Source organism: Mobula birostris, chromosome 5, assembly GCF_030028105.1.
Source record: "Mobula birostris isolate sMobBir1 chromosome 5, sMobBir1.hap1, whole genome shotgun sequence".
In the NCBI taxonomy this organism is placed as follows: domain Eukaryota; kingdom Metazoa; phylum Chordata; class Chondrichthyes; order Myliobatiformes; family Myliobatidae; genus Mobula; species Mobula birostris.
Window position 1 is genome coordinate 198418570 of NC_092374.1, and position 24155 is coordinate 198442724.

The 24155-nt window shown below is 44.3% G+C and overlaps 1 protein-coding gene across 1 annotated transcript in view; it reads left to right on the plus strand.

The window, feature by feature from the left end:
- Positions 1-6804: 6804 nt before the first annotated feature.
- Positions 6805-24155, plus strand: part of LOC140198464 (uncharacterized) — a 37773-nt gene continuing 20422 nt past the window's right edge. The window contains exons 1-6 of the mRNA XM_072259548.1: positions 6805-7215; positions 7299-7394; positions 8073-8306; positions 10313-10335; positions 10926-11041; positions 11814-12340. Of these exons, the coding sequence (XP_072115649.1) occupies positions 6805-7215; positions 7299-7394; positions 8073-8306; positions 10313-10335; positions 10926-11041; positions 11814-12340 (1407 nt within the window). The remainder of the gene's footprint in view (positions 7216-7298; positions 7395-8072; positions 8307-10312; positions 10336-10925; positions 11042-11813; positions 12341-24155) is intronic.

A 24155-nucleotide genomic window follows, 5' to 3' on the forward strand; every position in this document is an offset into this window, starting at 1 on the left:
TCATCAGCAAACTTGCTGATCCAATTTACCACATTATCATCCAGATCATTGATATAGATGACAAATAACAATGGACCCAGCACTGATCCCTGTGGCACACCACTAGTCACAGGCCTCCACTCAGAGAAGCAATTCTCTACCACCACTCTCTGGCTTCTTCCATCGAGCCAATGTCTAATCCAATTTACCACCTCTCCATGTATACCTAGCGACTGAATTTTCCTAACTAACCTCCCATGCGGGACCTTGTCAAAGGCCTTACTGAAGTCCATGTAGACAATATCCACTGACTTCCCTTCATCCACTTTCCTGGTAACCTCCTCGAAAAACTCCAACAGATTGGTCAAACATGACCTACCACGCACAAAGCCATGTTGACTCTCCCTAATAAGCCCCTGTCTATCCAAATGCTTGTAGATTCTGTCTCTTAGTACTCCCTCCAATAACTTACCTACTACTGACGTTAAACTCACCGGCCTATAATTTCCCAGATTACTTTTCGATCCTTTTTTAAATAACGGAACAACATGAGCCACTCTCCAGTCCTCCGGCACTTCACCCGTAGACAGCGACATTTTAAATATTTCTGCCAGGGCCCCCGCAACTTCAACACTAGTCTCCTTCAAGGTCCGAGGGAACACTCTGTCAGGTCCCGAGGATTTATCCACTTTAATTTTCCTCAAGACAGCAAGCACCTCCTCCTTTTCAATCTGTACAGTTTCCATGGTCTCACAACTTGATTCCCTCAATTCCATAGATTTCATGCCAGCTTCCTCAGTAAATACAGACGCAAAAAATCTATTTAAGATCTCCCCCATTTCCTTTGGTTCCGCACAAAGCCGACCACTCTGATCTTCAAGAGGACCAATTTTATCCCTTACAAATCCTTTTGCTCTTAATATACTTGTAAAAGCTCTTTGGATTATCCTTCACTTTGACTGCCAAGGCAACCTCATGTCTTCTTTTTGCCCTCCTGATTTCTTTCTTAAGTATTTTCTTGCACTTCTTATACTCCTCAAGCACCTGATTTACCCCCTGTTTCCTATACATTTCATACAACTCCCTCTTCTTCTTTATCAGAGTTGCAATATCCCTTGAGAACCAAGGTTCCTTATTCCTATTCAATTTGCCTTTAATCCTGACAGGAACATACAAACTCTGCACTCTCAAAATTTCCCCTTTGAAGGCTTCCCACCTACCAATCATATCTTTGCCAGAGAACAACCTGTCTCAATCCACGCTTTTTAGATCCTTTCTCATTTCTTCAAATTTGGCCTTCTTCCAGTTCAGAATCTCAACCCTAGGACCAGATCTATCCTTGTCCATGATCAAATTGAAACTAATGGTGTTATGATCACTGGAACCCAAGTGCTCCCCTACACAGGCTTCTGTCACTTGCCCTAATTCGTTTCCTAACAGGAGATCCAATATTGCATCCTCTCTAGTTGGTCCCTCTATATACTGATTTAGAAAACTTTCCTGAACACATTTTACAAACTCTAAACCATCGAGACCCCTAACAGTACGGGAGTCCCAATCAATGTATGGAAAATTAAAATCCCCTACCACCATAACTTTATGTTTCCTGCAGTTGCCTGCTATCTCTCTGCAGATTTGCTCTTCCAAGTCTCGTTGACTATTGGGTGGTCTGTAATACAATCTCACTAATGTGGCCATACCTTTCCTGTTTCTCAGCTCCACCCATAAGGACTCCTGTAATATTTTCCCTAACAAGCAATGCTACTCCCCCACCTTTCATTCCTCTGCCTCGATCACATCTGAAACATCGGAACCCTGGAATATTAAGCTGCCAGTCCTGCCCCTCCTGTAGCCAAGTTTCACTAATTGCTACAACATCATAATTCCACGTGTCAATCCACATCCTCAACTCATCCGCCTTCCCCGCAATACTCCTAGCATTGAAATATATACACCTCAGAAGATTTTTACCACCACTCACAACCTTTCTATGAGCGGATTTGCTTAAACTTTCAATATCATTTATTTTCACCCCAGCCACACTGTCAGCTCTGGCACTCTGGTTCCCGTCCCCCTGCAAATCTAGTTTAAAGCCTCCCCAATAGCACTAACAAACCTCCCTGAAAGGATATTGGTCCCCCTGTGGTTCAAGTGTAACCCGTCTCTCTTGTACAGGTCCCACCTGCCCCAGAAGAGGTCCCAATGATCCTGAAATCTGAAACCCTGCCCCCTACACCATTTCCTTAGCCACTTGTTCCTCCTCCAGAGCATCCTATTCCTACCCTCACTGGCACCGAGCACAGGTAGCAATCCTGAGATTACCACCCTTGAGGTCCTGCTTTTCAACTTCCTACCAAGCTCGGAGTCATCCTTGTGAATCTCCTCTCTGAGATATGGGGCCCAAAACTGTTGACGATACTCCAAGTGCGGTTTGACTAGTGTCTTTTAAAGGCTCAGAATGATCTCTTTGTTTTTATATTTTATTCTGCTTGAAATAAATTCCAACATTTGCCTTCTTTACCACAGACCCAGCCTGTAAATTAACCTTCTGGGAGTCTTGCACGAGGACTCCTAAGTCCCTCTGCACCTCTGATGTTGGAATCTTCTCCCCATTTAGATAATAGTCTGCACTATTGTTCCTTTTACCAAAATGCATTATCACACATTTCCCACCACTGTATTCTATCTGCCACTTTTTTGCCCATTCTTCCAATTTGTCTAAGTCCTGCAATTGCATTGCTTCCTCGGTGGTACCTACCGCAAACTTTGCCACAAACTCATCAATTCCATTATCTGAATCATTGACAAACAATGTGAAAAGTAGCAGTCCCAATACTGACCCCGGAGGAACACCACTAGTCACCGACAGCCAAGCAGAAAAGGCCCCTCTTATTCCCTCTCGCTGCCTCCTGCCTGTCAGCCATTCCTCTATCCATGCCAGTATGTTTCCTGTAATGCCACCAAATTTTATCTTGTTAAACAGCCTCATCTGTAGTACCTTATCAAACACTTTCTGAAATTCCAAGTAAATGACACCCACTGCCTCTCCTTTGTCCATCCTCTTTGTTACTTCCTCGAAGTACTCTAACAGATTTGTCAGGCAAGATTTCCCTTCACAGAAACCATGCTGACTTTGACTTATTTTATCATCAGTCTCTAAGTACCCTGAAGCCTCATCCTTAAAAACGGACTCCAACACTTTTCCAACCACTGAGGTTAGGCTAACTGGCCTATAATTTCCTTTCTTTTCCCTTCCTCCCTCTTAAAGAGTGGAATTTCATTTTTCAGTCTTCCAGTCCTCCGGGACTATGCCAGAATCAGTTGATTCTTGAAAGATCATGACCAATACACCCATTATCTCTTCAGCAACCTCTTTCAGGATTCTGTGATGTAGTACATCCAGTCCAGGTGACTTAAGCATCTTAAGACCTTTCAGTTTCCTAGCACTTTTTCCTTTGTAATAGCAATGGCACTCTCTCCTGCTTCCTGACATTCACAGACCTCTAGCACACTACAAGCATCTTCCATAGCGAAGTCAGATGCAAAGAACCCATTAAGTTCATCTGCCATTTCTCTGTCCCCTATTACTACCTCATCAGCATCATTTTCCAATGTCACCTCTCACCTCCCTTTTACTCTTTATATAACTGAAAATACTTCTGGCGTCATGCTTTATATTATTGGCTTGTCTACCCTCATCTTTCATCTTTCCCCTTACTGCTTTTTTTAGTTGCCCTTTGTTCTTTTGTTGGGTTTAAAATTCCCAATCATCCAACTTCCCACTCACCTTTGCTACCTTATATGTCCTTTCCTAGGCTTTTATGCAATCCTAACTTTCTTTGTCAGGCACGGTTGCCTACCCCTGCCATTTGAGAACTTCCTCCTCTGTAAGACATATCTCTCCTGTGTCTTGTGAACTATTCCTAGAAACTTCAACTATTACTGCTCTGCCGTCATTCCCACCAGTATCCTCCTCCAAACCATCTGGGTAACTCCTCTCTCATGCCTCTGTAATTCCCTTTATTGCATTGCCATATTGATACATGTGAGTTATGCTTCTCCCTCTCAAATTTCAGTATGAATTCAATCATTATGATCACTACCACCTAAGGCTTCCTTTACGTTCCGTTCCCTAATAAGATCTGTGTTATTACATAACACCCAATCAAAGATCGTCTTTCCCCGAGTAGGCTCAAGCACAAGCTGCTCTAAAAAGACATCTCGTAGGCATTAAACAAATTCCCTCTCTTGCGATCCAAAACCAACCCAATTTTCCCCATCCCCTTACATACTGAAGTCCCCATTACAATTGTGTCATTACCCTTACTACGTTGCTTTCCCAGCCTCCTTTGCAATCTTAACCCCACATCTTTGCTACTATTTGGAAGCCTATATATGATTTTTCCCTAGCAATTTCTAAAGATATAATTCCATCGCTTACCAACAGAGCCACTCCACTGCCTATGCCTTCCTCCCTGTCCTTTCGCTACAAAGTATATCCTTTGATCTTAAGCCCCCAACTATGGCATTCTTTCAGCCACGAATCAGTGATGACCAATCTCTAATTGTGCCTCGAGTTTGTCCACCTAATTCCGAATGCTGCATGCATTTAAATACAGCACCTTCAGTCGTACATTCTTCGCCCTTTTGAATTTTGCCTGTGTGGTACAATTTAACTCTTTGCTCTGTCTGCATTTGTAGCTAGTCATTGGCTTGTCCTTCCCTACATCCATCATCTACTTGTAAAGTAGCTGGCTTGTCCTCAGCTTTATCATACTGGTTCTCAACCCCCTGCCATATTAGTTTAAACCACTCTCAACAGCTCCACTAAACCTGGCTGCAAGAATATTGGTCCCCCTTGGATTCAACTGCAATCCATCCCTTTGTACAAGTCCCATCTGTGCCTGAAGAGGTCCCAATTATCCAGAAATCTGTATCCCTATACCCTGCTCTAATTCTTCAGCTTCGCATTTATCTGCTACCTCAATCTATTCCTATCCTCACTGTCGCATGGCACAGACAGCAATCCCGAGATTACGATCTTTGAGGTATTGCTTCTCAACTTCCTTCCTAACTCCGTGTATTCTTTTTTCAGGACCTCCTCCCTTTTTCTTCCTATGTCACTGATACCAATATGTACCACAACATCTGGCTGCTGACCCTCCCTTTTCAGGACACTGTGGACGCATCCAGAAACCAAGCTCAGATTCACCAAGCTTCTTGGCTCGAGGCCGCATGAAGCTTCACGGAAACCCTCTCGGATACAGCCGGGGCAGATACATTAAGAAGATGGCGCCAGCGAACATGTGAACAAGGGGGACATCCTCCAGACAGTTCACGAACATACTTCTTTCACCTTTTTAACGTCTTTTTTGTTTCAAATATGGTTCTGCTACTGTTGGAGCCTTTAGTCTACATTTTGATGGTGTGCTTTCAGGTCAATTGAGCGATCTGGCGGTTTGCTGTATCAGAGAGGGTTCCGTGAAGCTTTGAGCGGCCTCGAGCCAAGAAGCTTGGAGACCGGGCTCGAACCCAAGATCGACTCTATTTCTTGCTGATCAAATACGCCAAAGAAGATTGAAATCATGAGACGGGTGTGGAAGGCGAGCTGGTGTTCCGCGCCGTTTACCAGCCTCTGGCTCTCTGCTGCTGGAGTAAGGTGTCTGTGTGTGCTGGTCTCCCCCTCCTTCTGGCTTGCTGCTCCAGAAGGATTGCCCCTGCGTTCGAATGGTCTCTCTCCCTCGATGCTCCCGAAGCTCTGGGTCTGCGGCTTGCGGATTAGACTCTGTTGTTCACGTTGTGATGTGTTTCTGGTTTCTGAGCGGTCTCTTTTGTTACTATTTTGGGCCTGCAGATACGGAACACTGAGCTGACCTGAATATGGACTCCTTCGATTTTGTGTTTTTTATTCTGAGATTACGCCCGTTTTGTTTTTACTGTTTGCACGATTCTGTGTGGGAGCGGGTGTTGATGTTTTCTTCTCTCTGAATGGGTTCCATGTTTGTTCTTTATTTCATGGCTGTCTGTGGGGAAGACGGATCTCAATATTGAAAACTGCATGCATACCTTGATAATAAATGTAATTTGAATGTTTCAATTTAACAAATACTTAGAGAGGCACATGGATAATAGAAAAACAGAAGGGAGGGGTTGGATTGAATTTAGAGCAGGTTAAAAGATCGGCACAACTTCGTGGTCCTAAGAGCTTGTGTCTGCAGTATTGTTCTATGTTCTATAAAACTTCCCACGGTGTTCCAAATGTCCAATGCCTCAAAATGCCTCTGCATAACATGCTTGATTTATTGCTAGAACTCTCGAAATGAATACTAACATTGCATCTGCCACCTTACTTAACCTGCAAGTTAACCTTTAGGGAATCTTGCACTTGGACTTCCAAGTCCACTAACACCTCCAGTTAGTGATTTCACTCCCCAGTTCGAAAATACTCTACATCTATATCGATGTGCACTACTGTAGCAAAATAATATATTAACTCAATGCATGTGTAATTATGTGCTCTGCATGAAGGTAGAAATATATTTGAACGGACGAGCAACTGTGATACAGAACCGAAGATGAGGCCAGCCGTAGATCAGACAGCAACATAGTTAATGGAGGGACAGTTGCCTACTTCTGCTCCTGATTTCTTGCGTTCTTATCTCCTCCCTTAGATTAGTCAAGAATGGCCGAGATGGCTTCACCCCGAACGCCTGCAGCGAAGTAGACTACAGCGCCTGCCGTGGATAGTCGCAGTACTGCAGGAGTTCAGCAGCTGCCGAACGTAAACGAATTCTGGATCAGGAAGTGCGGATTACAATATTAGAAATGGCTTCAAAGGCGCAGGTCGAAAGTTGGACCGGGAAGGTAACTTGCCCCATCTGCTTGCATCGTTTCACCGATCCGGTGTCACTGCCGTGTCAGCACAATTTCTGCCGCTCGTGTATCACACGGTTTTGTGAGAGGAAGGAGAGAAACTCCTGCCCGGAGTGTAGAGAGGATTTTGCGGACCGGACCCTCGGGATAAACTGGGCCTTAAGAAAACTATCTGAGAAAAGTCGTAAACGACGTTTGAATTCTAATGAGAAAGAAAGTAAACTTCACTGCGAGGAACATGATGAAGAACTGAAGCTGTTCTGCGAAACGGACAAGACGTTGATCTGTGTGATCTGTACAGTTTCCCGGGAACACAAAAAACACTGTTTCCTGCCGATTAAAGATGCTGTTGAAAACTACAAGGTAAAAACAAACAGATTTTGTTCACCTGGCGGTTTTGTTACGTTATTGTCATCTAACTTTCTCATTCTCAAACCCAATCCCAGGAGACAGTTAAATCCGCCTTACAAAGTCTTATGAGAAGGCAACAAATCATCGAAAAAATGGAGCAGCAACAGAAACAAAAAATGTCTGGAATTTGGGTGAGACTGCAGTTCAGATTTTCTGCTCTTGGGTGGATGCTTTCCTGAAATGTCTGTAACTAGAGGGCGGCACAGTGACGCAGCAGGGAGCGCTGCTGACTCATAGCTGCAACACGTGGGGGCTCGACCCTGATCCCTGGGGGTACCGGCGTGACATCACTCACTACGTTTCTCCCGTGACTGCCTGCCTTTCCCCTGCATCCCAAAGTCAAAGAGAAGTAGGTGAGGGATGCCAGCGCAAACAGAAATGCCGAACTCAGCGGGTCAGAGAACATCAATGGTTTCAGGCTGAGACTGTTCATCAGGACTGGAAAGGAACGGGCAGAAGGCAGAATAAAAAGGCGTGTGAGGGGAAGGAGTACAAGCTGGCAGGTGGTATGTGAAAGCAGCTGAGGAAAAGAGAGAGGACCATAGGAGAAGGGAAAAGAGAAGGAGCACCACAGGCAGGTGAGGAGAAGAGACGCGGTCAGGTGGGAGCCACAACAGTGACAGGAAAAGAGTGGAGGGAAGGTGTGAAATTAGAGAAATCGACGTTCATGTCGTCAGGTCGGAGCCTACCCCGAAAGCATACTCCGAAAGTCCGGCATAGACTTTTTGGACTCAATGGCATCCTTTAATTTTGCAAGGCAATATCATACAACACTTACTGCATCTTAATCTTCACCGTTCGTTTGACAGGAACAGTCACACAGCCTTCAGTCCCACATCACATCACAGTTTGCTGAACTGCATCAGATTCTCACCGAGAAAGAACAGCAGCTACTCAAAGATCTCAGGGAAGAAGAAGCGAGGATTCTAAATCCAGTGGAGAAAAATCTTCAAGAGATTCAAAAGAATTTAAATTCTATCCGGGAGGAGATCTCAAGGTTACAGGAACAGATGGATCAAAAAGATCACGTGCAGTTTCTGAAGGTGAGGAATTTCGTTTCAATTCAATTCAGTGGAAGTGCACAATCATAAAATATTGGGTGATAGTTCTGCAATAAGTGTAGTTTTCCCCAGGAATTCAGAATTGAATTTAGTCTTACAAAGCTGATTTGCTGTGCGCACAAGACGAATCTTTGGTTCACAACGTGGGTAGAATCCCACGGCTGCCTGCAGCCTCCTCGGGAATGACTTTCAGTGACTTCAACACTGACCTTCTTGATGTCTCCTTTACCCACGTAAACTGTACCTATGGAACTCGCTTTAATATCCAGATGCAGGGAATGCCTGTGAGTGTGTGTGGTGTGGTGGGCGTGAGGTTATACCGGGTCTGGGGGTGGGAACTCAGGCTGAAATCCAGAGTGCGCTTGATTACCATCTACTTTGGGTTCCTCCCACAGCTAATAGTTTTGGGAAATTTTGCAGTCTTTTCCAAAAATACACAACGTAGTATGTACACCCCCTCCTACACCCGGTTCAGGCCATCCGGTACATCTGCTCCACGCAAACTTTCTCTGACCCCACTCGCTGCACCCATTAAAATACCCAAATTCCGTTTTCCATCTTTTCCTGCGTAAATTGTAAGAAGCATCAGGTTTATTATCACTGAGATATGCTGTGAAGTTTCTGTTTAGCGGCAGCGTTACAGTGAAATACATAAATACCTCAAGACATAGAAGCAAACTTGGCCATTCAGCCCACCGAGTCCACTCTGCTATTCCATCATAACTGATTTAGTATATCCCTCTCATCCCCAATCTCCCGCCTTCTCCCCGTAAGCTTTGATGTCCTTACTAAATATACTATATACTATGTACCTGTATATACAGTACATTATGTGGCCACTTTATTAAGTATTTGTGTTGGGCACGTGGCCAAGTGGTTAAGGCGTTCGTCTAGTCATCTCAAGGTCTCTAGTTCGAGTCTCAGCTGTGGCAGCGTGTTTGTGCCCTTGAGCAAGGCACTTAATCACACATTACTCTAGTCTGTGGGACGAGTGGCGCCCCACACAGACTTCCAATGGGCTCCTTGTAAGGCATGAAAATGCCCGACGCAGGCCTCTCATGGTCTTAGTCGACTTTCCCTCCTTATTAAGTACACTTGGTCCGGCTCGTTGATGCAAATATCTATTCAGCCAATCATGTATCGACAAGTCAATGCATACAAGAATGCAGACATCGCCAAGAAGTTCAACTGTTGTTCAGCCCAAAAGATAAGAATGGGGAGCAATGTGGTCTAAGTGAATTTGACAGTGGGATGATTGTTGGTGCCCGCCGGGCTGTTGTGAGTATCTCAGCAGCTGCTGATCTCCCGGGATTTTCACGCACAATAGCCCCTGGAATCTACAGAGAATAGCGCAGGGGGACAAAAAGCACCAAGAGAGCGGCGGTTCCATGGGCGAAAACGCCTTCTTAATGAGCGAGATCAGAGGAGAATGACTAAACGTGTTCAAGCTGACGGGAAGGCAACAGTAACTGAGATAACCACGAGTTACAACAATGATGTGAGAAGAGCATCTCCGAACACACAATACGTTGAATCGTGAAGTGGATAAACTAGAGCAGAAACCAGCGCATATTCTGAGTGTATATATTATTATAGATATAAATACAGTATTATTAATTACTATGTACATAAAATAGTAAGACAATATAGCTTCTCAACCCCCGCCAATCAATCCATCGATCATCTTAAGTTTGTTCATCTCATCTTTAATTTTATCTTATCCAGACAAAAGTGCACAAACCATCCAGCCCCTGCTGTAAATTTTAACCTCTTAGACCTGTGATGACATTCCTTGTACCCCGACCTCCTCCCCACCCGTGGTTCTATGTCCTTTCTGCAATATCCTCCTTTATCTGTGTGTGTCAGTGAGAGTGAGATTTGGGAAATGGGAATGTTCTGCAGCTTATCATAATTTGGGTAGAATTCCTCTTGTCGGGACGCGGATGGTCTGTCTCAGTCGTTTCAGGTTTGTATTTTATCTATTTCAGGAGGAATCTCGTCGGAAGAGGAGGTAGGACATGGTCTTTACTGACGCTCTGCACGGATTTATAATATAGCCACCTACCGTGTCACAACCAGCGATCGTTTTATTTTTTTATATATCAGTTAGTATGCGAATTGTGTTTTTCCCCTAATATCATCTGGTGGGTATGCGTTTTCCTCGGATTGTTGGCCTTTATATCTAATTGCTTGTCTTTGCACGAGCTCTGGTTTTCCACTTTGTTTTGCAAGGATTGTTAAACTGTATTTATCACTTTTCTTTAATTTAGGATAATTTAAGTGGCATATTATTTTCAATGTCCGGAATTCTTACTTACTCGGGGTGGGGGGGGGGGTGCATGCCAACCTCTCTCTGTTGGGTCGTTGTGGTTCGTTGTCTGGTGAAACTCTGACAGAGTTCTTCTGTCAGTGTACCATGAGTAATTTCTGTTCGTCAAGTTTCTGTATTGTTTGCCTGAGCTCTTGGTAGTCTTTCTAGTTAATTTCTGTGATAAATCTTTAATTTTCTTTTTCTCCTTGATTCCTGGACTTGAATTCGGCAGTGACACTCATATACTGAGGTTCAGTTAACGAATATTAATCAGCTCATTAAATTTGCAGGACTGGCCACAAATTCGAACCAGTGTTTGTGTCAGAAGGTGCCCTTTCGTTTGAAAATTTCGATCATCCCTTATTGTACACAGCGTGGAGAGCATTGGCTGATGGAATTAAGCAAGGTAGGATTTCTACCGGAACATTTGTCCTTGTTGATTAGGCAACTTAAAGTATTAATTAGATTCAAAACTTGGCAGAATTCGGGCTAAAGGGGAACTGCTACTTTATTCCAGCACCAACCCCACCTTCTGGGAGGTATCACTGTCACATGGTCAGCTGGAGATGTCAGACTATTGAACACATCAACACAGGGGCACAACACAACTAGTACGTCACTGCTGGATGAAACACTGCATCCTGAAACAACCCACAGTTCGAAAATTCCCCAGGGGAGGGCTGCGAATCAGAGCAAATCAATTGAATTAATTAATTTAATTGAGATAATTTTTAGTCTGTTAGTGGAAGAAAGCTGCGTGTCATCTTATTTTATGTGGGGTGCCTTTTGAGTACCAACTACCACACAGATTTCACAGAGTTAACAGCGCCCGGTCTTGGCCCAGTGTAAGCTGGTGGTTCGAGATAACTGCAGACCAGGCTCACAGACAGACACGAAGACGTTGACACAGACAGATGACTAATGCCTGTCAGTACACAAATTCAGATTTTCTCTCTGTCTCTGTCACCCCCTTGGACTCTTCGAAAGATCCCATCGAAACAAAACACTGGCAATGGATCCATGCCAAATCCTTTCCCATTCGTGCCTTCTCCGTAATTTCCAAGGTGTTTGTTATGAGAGAAGCCGCGTTATCCGAATCTCCTCCGCCGCCCCTCCTAATCCGATCTCCACGAATTCTCTAATTGTGTGCCTTTCCCCCACTCCCCCTCCCCCTCCAGTTTCTGTGACCCTGGATGTGGAAACAGCCGGTCCGAAGCTTGAAGTGCTCCCAGATTTAAAGAGTGTGCGATGGACCGGGTATTGCAGGGATCTCCCTGACACCGGAAAGAGGTTTACAAGTCGGTCTTACGTGCTGGGATCGGACGGATTCACATCGGGCAGGCATTACTGGGAGGTGGATGCGGCAGAGTGTCAGCGCTGGGGGCTGGGAGTCGCCGCAGAGTCTGTGGAGAGGAAAGGAGACATCAAGCTGATGACTGAGAATGGATTCTGGATTATCTGGAGAAAGTGTGAAGGGTTTTATATTCCCACCTCACCGCCATCCCGTTTCCCTGCGGGTCCCAGCCCCGGGAGGGTGGGAGTTTATCTCAGTTACGAGTCCGGGACAGTTTCATTTTACAACGCGGAGACCAAGTCCCATCTCCACACTTACTCTGGGAATAAATTCACGGAAAAACTTTATCCTTTTTTTTGGACCGGGGATGAAAACTGGCTGAGAATCTGCCCCGGTTCCACTCCAGGTCTGTAAGTGGGTTGGGTTCGGAGACCGGCGTCAGGAGCGGTGCCCAGGGGCTGAGGGGTAGATACTCCGCCGACAATGGTTGGAGATGTATCGGTCGCATTTAATCATGAAATTCAGCAATTGTAAATATCCAATGAGACTGTAAATAAAAATCGGTGGAAAAATAAATATGTGCGTAGTACATTAAAGTAGAATTAATATTCAAAATTAATAGGAATGCGTTAACTACAGCCGTCAGCGGAACAGAAATACGTTGTGAAAATATCAAGATTGAAACAATTGGCCTTTCTGAGGGCTCAGCGGCTTCATGATAAATCATGGGTGGCGGGTTCTGAACACCTCGGCTTCCCCGGGTCCTAAGCTCCCCCGACCAATGGTCTACCATTGTCAGCATCATGGGTCTTAATTCGACTCCGTGGAAGAGATAGATTCGACGTTTCAGGTAAATTATAACTGGGAAGAGTTAGAAATTTTAAATGTTTAGATGAAGTAGTAGGGGTTGCAAAGCAGCAGCGGCGTGCTCAGTGATTGGGAGAAGTCCAGGCGAGTGTGAATGAAGCACTTTGGCAGTGTTAGCTGCAGGTCAGTGGAGAAGGCGACTGTGACAGAGGCAAATATGGAGGGAGGAACAGAATTGGAAACTTAACAGAAGAAAGGGAACGAGCCTCGCTGGGTTTCGTTGCAGAAGGGCAGAAAGCCCGGGGCAGAATTCAGTTTGGGAGGGGATTGTGGAATTAAAGCGGCGGCAAATGGAAGTAGTCTGCAAACGGCGACGCACTCGCCGACTGGTATCCCCACGTTGAGCAGGCGTCACTGTGAGTGTTGAGGGCAGTAAACGAATGTGGGTGAGGTGCGCGCCGCCACTGCTTCACCCAGACTGAGTGTGTGGCTTTTTCTGGATGGTAGGGAAGAAGGAGGTAAAAATGCAGGCGTGGCATCCCCTGCCAGTGCATGAGGCGGTACTTTCAGAAAGGAACGGTTGCAGGAGGAAACGGCAATGTACTAGCGCATGGCAGTCAGAGGATTCCCTTTGGGGCCGGCCATGAATTTCGTTGTGAGTTGGGAACATTAGATATATCGGATATTACAGATGGCTATCTACCTAATGTCGAGGCAGATGGGGCGGAAGATGGAGAAGAGGGAAGCTTGTCTTCAGAGAATGAGAGAGAGCGGAGTAGAAGAGATTTGATGAGTATTCTCTCAACTTTGGTAGATTGTGTTATGGAGCAGGGGCTGGATAAGGGGCAAGGAAAGAGAAAATATACCTGAGGCACTGGTATGGAAAGCAACGCACACAAAAATCTGGGGGAACTCAGCAGGTCAAGCAGCGTCTGTGGAAACGATCAGTCGACTTTTCTTCAGGACTGAGAAGAACAAGGGAAGACGCCAGAATAAAAAGCTGGGATGATGGCTGGAAGGTGATAGGAGAAGACAGGTGGGTGGGAAAGGTAAATGGCTGCAGAAGAAATTGGATAAGAGAGGAGAGTGGACCACAACAGAAAGGGAAGGAGGAGGGGACTGGGGGGGGGCGGGGGAGGTGAGAGGCAAGCGAGAAGAGGTAAAATGTCAGAGTAGGGAATAGGGGAATGTATTTACCGGAAGGGGAAATCGATATTCATGTCATCAGGTTAGACACTACCCTGATGGAATATAAGGTGCTGCTCCTCTAGCTTGACGGTGGCCTTATCCTGGCACAAGAGGAGGCCATGGACCGACATGTCGGAATGGGAACGGGAATGGGAAACGGAATAACAATGCTTGGCCGCCACCGGGAAATTCCACTTGCGGCGGTACGAGACCAAGCGGACCCCCTGTTGACGACGGGTCTCACTAATGCAGATAAGGCCGAATCGGGAGCACCGGACATGTTAGACGGCCCCAGCTGATTCTTAGGTGAAGTGCTGTCTCACCTGAAAGGACTGTTTGGGCTTTGAATGAAGGTGAGGCAGGTGTATGGGCAGGTGTGGCACTTAGACCGCTTGCGGGGATACGGAAAGTGGAGCCAGAAAAGATGCACGTAGGATCGGGAGCTCCGGGAGAGTGGAACGAAGTCTCGAATGTGGAAGCAGGGGTGGAGTGAGAAGTGGAGATGGGGAAACGCTGTCTTTTGTTTTTGGTAAGCAGACGAGGGGAAAGGAGAAGAAATATGTTGAGTGTCCTATCGACTAGGTTAGAGGAGGAATTTCTGATGAGGAGAGCAGAAGGCAGGGTGCTGGCAGTTCCGTGAAAGTTGACGTTGGGAAAGATGATTGTTTTTTTCCCCATTGCTTCAAGGAGCGGGATTGAACCTGATGGCGTGGGACTTCAGACCTCTGTACCTCCGGCCTGATAGAAGCTGCGAGGAGATGCCTTGGGCCCTATGGTAGGGATCTCCTTTCCTTTCAGAATCCTTCTTCTCCAGCCCTTTATCTTTCCCACCCACCTGGATTTGCCTATTTCCCCTTCCCCCACCTTTTATCCCAGCGTCTTCCCCCTTCCTTTTCAGTCCTGAAGAAGGTTCTCGGCTCGAAACGCCGACAGCAGTTTAGCAACAACACAGTGACTACTTTGCACTAAAATGGCCCTTTTAAATTATTTATTAACGTTCCTCCTTGCAAAAATATTTAATTTACTTTTAATTTATATTGTTTATTGTGTGTGTTGTTATACTTATAGCTACGTGCCTGTGATTTTGTTTTTTGTTGCATTTATGCGTCATGTGGACCCAACAATAAACTTGACTTTGACTTTTATAGGCGCCGTCGGTCCTATATTAATACGAAAAATGTAGTGCATTGCAGCGCCGCTTTCAGACAATAGATGGCGCTGATTGCCTGTTAAATAATCTGTGCGCTTCCACTGAATAATATACTGAACGGCAGTTGGAAACGTGAGTGCAAGGTGAAAAAAGAAAGAATTATTACAATTCTTTTAAAGTATTTATTTATTGAGATACAGCGCGGAATTAGCCCTTCCTGCCCTTCGAGTAACGCCACCCAGCAATCCCTGAATTTAATCGTAGCCTAATAACGTGAATTTTTCCGATGACCAATTACCCTACTAACCGGTAAGTCTTTGGATTGTGGGAAGAAACCGGAGCACCCGGAGGAAACCCACGCGGTGATGGGGAGAAAGTACTAAGATGGAACAAGGAGAGTACAGTAATTTATTTTAGTTCGTTTGCTACATTTATTGCTTGCTCTTTGAAAATGTCTTGAAACATTACTGTTCGTGTAGTGAAGAAACCCCCATAATGCTGCTGGATTCCGAGATTTACTCGCTGCGACGGCGAAGAAACGGCCGATGTATTAGCCAGTCAGGAGAGTTACCCGGGGGCAAGGAAAGGATACAGCTGTTTATACCTACAGCCAGGTTTTGGTTGCAGCGGACCCTAACTTGAAGAACAGACGCTGACCAGAGCATTGCCCAGTCTGAGTACAGACGTGGTTGGATTTGATTCTGTTTTGGTCCGCGGGTGGTATTTTATTTCTCACCTGCCCTGCATATCTGCAGAGATTTTCTCAATCCGCCACCTGAGGTCGCGTCTGATAGTGGACAGAAAACCCTTTAAAGTTATTATTATTATTCCCCAGTTCAAACTGGTAAAACCTGAGTTACCGACACAGCCAAACACATTCATTTATCAATTGCTGGGAACTTCCGGATTATTCTAGTGGTGTTTAGTATTGTGGCTTTCTGAAGATGTACGTAGATATTGCTGTATAGTCCTAATTGTTTAATGCTATTGTGTAGTGCCATTAGGATGATACCAGTTGTAGATATTACTCTCTGGATAATGTACACCCTGTTCATGTTCCAAAGCCTTTCCTTTCTTCTTTTAATTCAGCCTGTTTCTGTAATGTGTTGGAACGTTTTTGCTTTCTCTTTGCATTTTCTGCATTTATCATCCTGAACTTGTTGGTCTTTTATTATACATAGAAATTTGCAGCACATTACAGGCCCTTCAGCCCACAATGTTGTGCTGACCACTTAACCTACTCTACAGACTGCCCAGAATTTTCCTAGGGCATAGCACTCTATTTTTCTATGTTCCATCTACTCTTAAAAGACCCTGTTGTATCCGCTTCCACCACCACCACCAGCAGTGCATTCCACGCACCCCTGTGTGAAAAACTTATGCCTGAAATCCCCTCTGTACCTACTTCCAAGCACGTTAAAATTATGCTCCCTTGTGTTAGCCATTTCACTGGGAAAAAGTCTCTGGCTAACCACACGATCAATCATCTTATACACCTCTATCAGGTCACCTCTCATCCTCCATTGCTCCAAGGAGAAAAGGTCAAGTACACTCAACCTATTTTCATAAGGTACGCCCTGCAATCCAGGCAGCATCCTTGTAAATCTCCCCTTCACTCTCTCTATAGTATCCACATCCTTCCTGTAGTGAGGTGACCAGAACTGAACACAGTACTCCAAGTGGGGTCTGACTAAGGTCTGATACAGCTGTAACATTACCTCACGGCTCTTGAACTCAATCCCACAGTTGATGAATGCCAATACACTATACGCCTTCTTAACAACACAACAGCAGCAACTTTGATTGTCCTATTGACATGGACCCAAAGATCTCTCAGATCCTCCACATGCCAAGAGTTTTACCATTAATACTATATTCTGTCTTCAAATTTGACCAACAAAAATGAACCATTTCACTCTTACCTGAGTTGTACTCCATCTGCCATTTCTCAGCCCAGTTCTGCATCTTATCAATGTCCCGCTGTAACCGCTGACAACCTTCCAGACTATCCACAACATCCCCAACCTTTATGTCATCATCAAACTTACTAATTCACCCTTCTACTTCTTCATCCAGGTCATTTATAAGAATCAGAAAGAGGAGGGGTCCCAGAGCAGATCACTGCAGAACACCACTGGTCATCGACCTCCATGCAGAATACGAACCATCTACAACCACCCTTTGCCTTCTGTGGGCAAGCCAATTCTGGATCCACAAAGCAAGTTCTCCTTGGATCACATGCCTCCTTACTTTCTGAAGAAGCCGTGCATGGGGAACCTTATCAAATCCCTTAATGAAATTCATATATACTACATCCACTGCTCTACCCCCATCAGTGTTTTGTCACATCCTCAAAGAATTCAATCAGGCTCATAAGGCACGGCCTGGCCTTGACAAAGCCATACTGACTATCCCTAATCAGATTATGCCTCTCCAAATGCTCATAAATCCTGCCTCTCAAGATTGTCTCCAACAACTTGCCCACCACTGAAGTAAGACTCACTGGTCTATAATTTCCTGGGTTACCTCTACTTCCGTTCTTGAACAAGGGAACAACATTTGCAACCCTCCAATCCTCCGGTACTTCTCCCGTACGTATTGATGACTCAAAGATCATTGCAAGAGGATCAGCAATCTCCTCCCTTGCTTCCCACAGTAGCCTGGGGTGTATCTCATCCGGTCCCAGTGACTTACCTAACTTGATGCTTTTCAAAAGCTCCAGCACATCCTCTTTCTCAATGTCTATATGCTCAAGCATTTCAGTCCGCTGTAAGCCATCCCCACAATTGGGAAGGTCGTTTTCCTTCGTGAATACTGAAGCAAATTATTCATTAAGTACCTACGCTATTTCCTCTGGCTCCATGCACGTGATTCCACTCTCACTCCTGATTGGTCCTATTCTCACACGGCTCATCCTCTTGCTCTTCACATGTAGAATGCCTCGGAGTTTTCCTTAATCCTGCTCACTAAGGCCTCCTCATGGTCCCTTCTTCTTGTCCTAATTCCATCCTTAAGCTCCTTCTAGCAACCTTGTAATTTTCTAGAGCTCTAACAGTACCTAGTTTCTTGAACCTTCTTTAAGTTTTTCTTTTCTTCTACATACCTGTGTACCGTGGTTCTTTAACTCTACCATCCTTTCCCTGCCTCAATAGAACGTACCTGTGCAAAAACATTTGCCACATTTCTACCGTGCATTTCCCTGAGAACATCTGCTCTCAATTTATGCTCCCATGTTCAAACCTAAGAGCATCAGATCTCCCCCTACCACAATTAAATGTTTTCCCAAATTGCTCCTATCTCTGTCCAGAGCTATGGTGAAGGAGATAGAGTTGTGGTCAGTACCTCCAAGATGTTCTCCCACTGTAGCTCCGATACCTGACCAATACCAGATCAAATACAGCCTCTTCTCTAGTTGGCTTAGCTACATATTGCATCAGGAAACCTTCCTGGACACACCTAACAAACTCCACCCCATCTAAACTCCTTGCTCTAGGAGATGCCAATCAATATTAGGAAAGTGTCAGTACCTCCAGTTGAACTTTGTATTTTTGTGTGTTTTCCTCCTAGCCATTAGTCTGTGGGTTTGTATTGTCATGTGCTCTTGTTTGTTTTTATGCCCCATGTGCTCCTGTCCCCACTCCTGCTCTACTCCGGCCCCTGTATTACTGAGTACTCTGCCTCTCACCTGTTTCTCATTATTACCTGTTTTGCTGCCACTTCTGTCTCATTGTGCTCCACCTATCATCTGCCTCTCTGTTTATTGCTCAGTGTATTTCAGTCCTGTGTTTTCACCTATCTGTTGCCAGTGAATTTTCCTGAGCCTTTCCAGCATTCGTATCTGTACTCTGTCCCTCTGAATATTGACTCTGCCTGTTTCCCCGTTCTGGTTTTTGGATTTCTCTGGATGTTTTGATCTCCGCCTGAACTTTGACGCCGACTTGGTTTGCACCTCGTGATTTGTTACTCAATTAATACACAGAACTGGATCTGCAATTGGATCCCTGCTATAGCACCCTGACAGGAGATTAAAATCTCCCTTCACAACAACCCTATTATTATTGCACCGTTCCAGAATCTGCCTCCTTATCTGCCCCTTGATATCCCTGTTACTATTGGGGGGGGGAGGGGTGTCTATAAAAACACCCAGTAGAGTTACTGACCCCTTCCTGTTTCTGACTTCCACCCACATTGACTCAGTAGACCGTCCCTCCACGACTTCCTCCTTTTCTGCAGCCGTGGCACTATCCCTAATTAGCAGTGCCACTCCCCCACCTCTTTTGCCTCCCCCTCGGTTCTTTTTGAAACATCTAAAGCCTGGCACACTCAGCATGCCATTCCTGCTCCTGAGACATCCAGGTCTCTGTAATGGCCACAACATCAGATTTCCACGTATTGATCCATGCTGTAAGTTCAGCCACTTTGTATATGGCACTTCTTGCATTAAAATAGACACATCTCAAACCATCAGGCTGAGTGCATCTTTGCTCTAACATCTGCCCATCCTTCCTCACAAACTCCCAACAAGCTGTCTCTACTTGTGCTCCAACCTCCCCATCCTCTACTTCTCCGTTTCAGTTCCCACTCCCCTGCAAATCTCATTTAAACCCTCCCCAATAGTATTAGCAAACCTCCCTGCCAGGATTCAAGTGCAACCCATCCTTTTTGTACAGGTCACGCCTGCCCCAGAAGAGGTCCCAATGATCAAAAAATCAGAATCCCTGCCCCCGCTCCAATCCTTCGGCCATGCATTTATCCTCCCACCTCACTTGATTCCTATACTCACTGTCACGTGGCAAAGGCAGCAATCCCAAGATTACTACCTTTGAAGTCCTGCTTCTCAGCTTCCTTCCTAACTCTTTGTATTCTGCTTTCAGGACCGCCACCCTTTTTCTACCTATGTCGTTGGAACCAGTATGGTACCACCCTCACATTTTAGGATATTGTGGACGCACTCAGAAACATCATGAGCCCTGGCACCTGGGAGGCAAAATATCGCCCTTGTTTCTTTTTCGCGTCCACAGAATCGTCTATCTATCCCCCTAACTATAGAGTCCCCTTTTACCGATGCCCTCCTCTTCCGTCCCCTACCCTTTTGAGCCACAGGGCCAGTCTCAGTGCCAGAGGCATGGCCACTGATGCTTCCCCAGGTAGATCGTCTCCCCCAACAGCACTCAAAATGGAGTACTTATTGTTAGGGGAGACAGCCACAGGGCTGCTCTCCACTTACCTGATGCCCTCCCTTCCCTCTCCTGATGGTCACTCACTTCTCTGTCTCCTGTGGCCCTGATGTGTACCTGCCTGTATCTCCCATCAGCTCCTCACTCTCAAGCTAAAGGTCATCAGGCTACAGCGCTAGTTCCCTAAATGGGTCTCTAAGGAGCTGCAGCTCGATGCACCTGGCGCAGATGTGGCCATCAGGGAGGCTGGAATTCTCCCGGACATCCCACGTCTCACACCCAGAACCAAAAACTGTCCTCACAGTCATACCCACTATTCTAATGCGTCGGGCCCCGCGAAACGCTCCTTTTTTAAACTTTTCTCTCTGACCTTGTCAATGGTGATCAACCTGACGTAATGAAACAAGTACCACAGTTGATTCTTTTCCACCTTCATTAGTAGCAGCTACGAGAGAGAACCTTCCATCTGCACTCACAGAGAGTCAGCCACTCGAAGACTCTCTGTCTAAGCACAGAGGTACAGAGTTTTTATACTATCCTTGTCACGAAAGCCTAGCAACAGTGATAGTCCGAGACAAAGGCCACTTAATCACCTAAAACAGAGGTAAACGTACTTGACAAAGAATACTTAATCACATCAGGCAGAGGTAAACAGAGAACATAGTATAATTAGATTTGTCACATCCTACATATGAGACTCAGCATTTACATGTCAGCTGGACAAATTGATCTTTTAACATCTCAATACAAGCAGGCACAGGAAGAGCTTCTTCCCTGAGGCTGTGACACTGCTGAACCTCTCATCACAGCACTAAGCAGTATTGCATCCGTATTGTACTGTCTCAGTACTTTTATATTTGTGTGCTGTAGCACTTTTTTATTCGCAGTTATTTTGTAAATAACACTATTCTTTGCATTTCTGGTCAGATGCTAAATGCATTTCATTGGCTTTGTATCTGTACTTGGCACAATGACAATAAAGTTGAATCTAATCTAATCTAATCTAGTCAAAAGAGCAGTCAGATCAATGGATATTCCAGCTACTCAAATAGAGCAGAATTTAATAATTTAGGTAAGAGACTCTACCAAAATTATGAAAGGAATTTCCTGCCTTATCTCCATCAGCAACCACCTTTTGTCAAAAACAAAATGTGTGAAAACTAGGAGATGTCTTTTGTGAGGCAGTGTGAGCTTTAACCCGAGACATTATTCAAACATACTGCAGCTACAGACATAGTGGGTATTTAACCCAAAGTTGAAATTTAAACATGAAACCAAAAGGTGTGAAAAGTCAGAAGACAACAGCTGTTCAAACATTCTCAAACCAGAATACACAGACTCAACCTTAACCATTATTTACAGGAATCTGAGAATCCCCCAATTCCCTTAAAACTTTATCAACCTGTGCTAAACTCTTTTTCTCTACGAATCGCTTGGTCCGTCACTAATGTGCCGAGCCCCATGAAATGTTCCATTTTAAAAACCTTTTCTCACCCTCCCTCTTCAAATCGATTGGTCCACCACTAATTTATTTTTGTATTTTATGTATTTTTGATTTTTTTGTGTGTGTGTGTTAACCACCTGGTCCTGTATTGCCACAAGGAACCTTCTGTTTCTGAGAAACATAGAAAACCAACAGCAGAATACAGGTCCACAAAGTTGTGCCGAACATGTCCTTACCTTAGAAATTACCTAGGGTTACCCATAGCCCTCTGTTTTTCTCAGCCCCATGTACCATGGGAAGAGACTCCAACTCTGAGCCAGGCGTTCGATGCTTCCTCAACGACATCTAGTCTGCTCAGATCATGGGGCTGTCTTCCATGGAGAGTCATCATCTTCCATTGATTAACCTTAACATAATATAATAGTGATAATTTCTTCATTTTTCTGGGTTGTGCTCTCATTTGAGTTTAGTGGTATGTATGTCTTATTGGATTTGCATGTGCTCACGTGGAGTGCTGAATCCTGTTTTCGTTGATGAAAATATATCCTTATAAGTTTTGTCTGAGTATTGAGTATTATCCTCTTCCTCTTTCTGTTCAAGATACCTAATCTAAGCGTGTTCAAGTATACATAATGTTTTCTGAAATTTACCATTTCAGTTCTTACTTTTCTTTGTAAGCTTTCCAGATCGGTTATGCCGAAAGAACACTTTAATATGAGTTTATCACATGTGTTTATCTCCTTTGTTATATTGTTGAGCTCTGTTTGAAAGATTTTCTTAAGCCTTGGAGTAAATTCTATCAAACGTCTTTCCTTTATCACACTATAACCTATTTTCTTTGTATGTTAATATCCCAGATATTTATATGTTTCATATCCATCCATCAGTTGCACTGTATCCTGCTGCTCTGTTTTGTATTCCGTTAGCTCCATTGCACTTTCCTTTATATTTAATAATCTGCATTTATCCGGTCCAAAATTCATATTTATACCTTTCGAAAATAGTTCTACTATTTGAATTAAATAGCTTTACTGTTGAAGGAGCATATAATTTCAAATCATCCACGTATAGCAGGTGTGTCAAGGTATAAGTTATTTTGTTGTTTCTGATTTGATACCTGATTTTTGTCCATTTCAGTAAATTGTAGAACGGATTTAAAGTTACACAAAACCATAGTGAGCTTAGAGAGTCGCCCCAGACAAATGCCTCAGTTTATTTTGATAATGATGGATATTCTCTATTGGTTGTTAATACATCGGATGATTACATTATGCCAATTCTTCATCAGATGTTGAAGGAATTTCACAAGTATTGGGTGTGGTTTATCTATATATATAGAACTTTATTAACCATAAGTGTGGTCAACTGCTTTTTGATAGTTAATACAGCAGCATGAATGATTTCTACTTTTACACCGAACTTGATTTAGAATTATGGAATCTATTATCAGTTATTTACTTCCATTCATATCCTTATGGCATCCTATCTGCTCTTGTGTAATTATATTGTGGTTATCTAAGTGAGTGGTGGTTAGTTGCGAGATTCATGGTGTTACAATTCTGTATATAGTTTATAAACACGTGGTGGGATGATATTTTGCTAGATCATTTGTGATTTCCCCTTTAGGTAAGAGATATGTTTTACCTTCAGTCAAAAATTCAGGCACTTTTTCCAGAATTTTAAAGAAAATTGTTGATCTGCATTAACACGTACAGATGAAGGCAAGTAGACTTTTTATACCAATAATGATGAATATTATCACCGCCTGTACTTTCCCAGTTGTGGGTATTATATATAAACTCTTTCAGCATGTCCATTATTTGCATCTTTCAATAATATGTATATTCTCTTTTTCCTCCTTAATCCAGCTTTCTTCTTGATTGTACTTCACCCTGTTTGACCAGATATTAGACCAAGAGTTCATTATTTCTGTGTGTTTTGGTAATTCTGTGCTAGAGTTGGTGACATTCGTACCCTTGGGGTATCCTTCCTGCTCTTCTGTATGTATATTATGGTTACCTAAGTATTACTATTACCTTTTGGATTTGCACATGAATTTTTGTCTGTAAGACCATGAGATGTAGGAACAGAATTAGGCCATTTGGCCCATTGAGTCTGCTCCGCCATTCAATCATGGCAGATCCCATTTACACCTCCTCAACCCCACTCCCTGGCCTGCTCCCTATATCCTTTGATTCCATGTCCAATCAAGAACCTATTAATCAGTGCCCCCAACGACCTGGCCTCCATAGCTGCCTGTGGCAACAAATTCCACAAATATACCACCCTCTGGCTAAAGAAATGTTTCTGCATCTCTTTTTTTAAATAGACTCTCCTCTATCCTCTATCTTGTCCTAGACTCCCTCACCATGGAAAACATCCTTTCCACATCTACTCTGTCTAAGTCTTTCAACATTTGAAAAGTTTCAATGAGGACCCCCCTCATCCTTCTAAATTCCA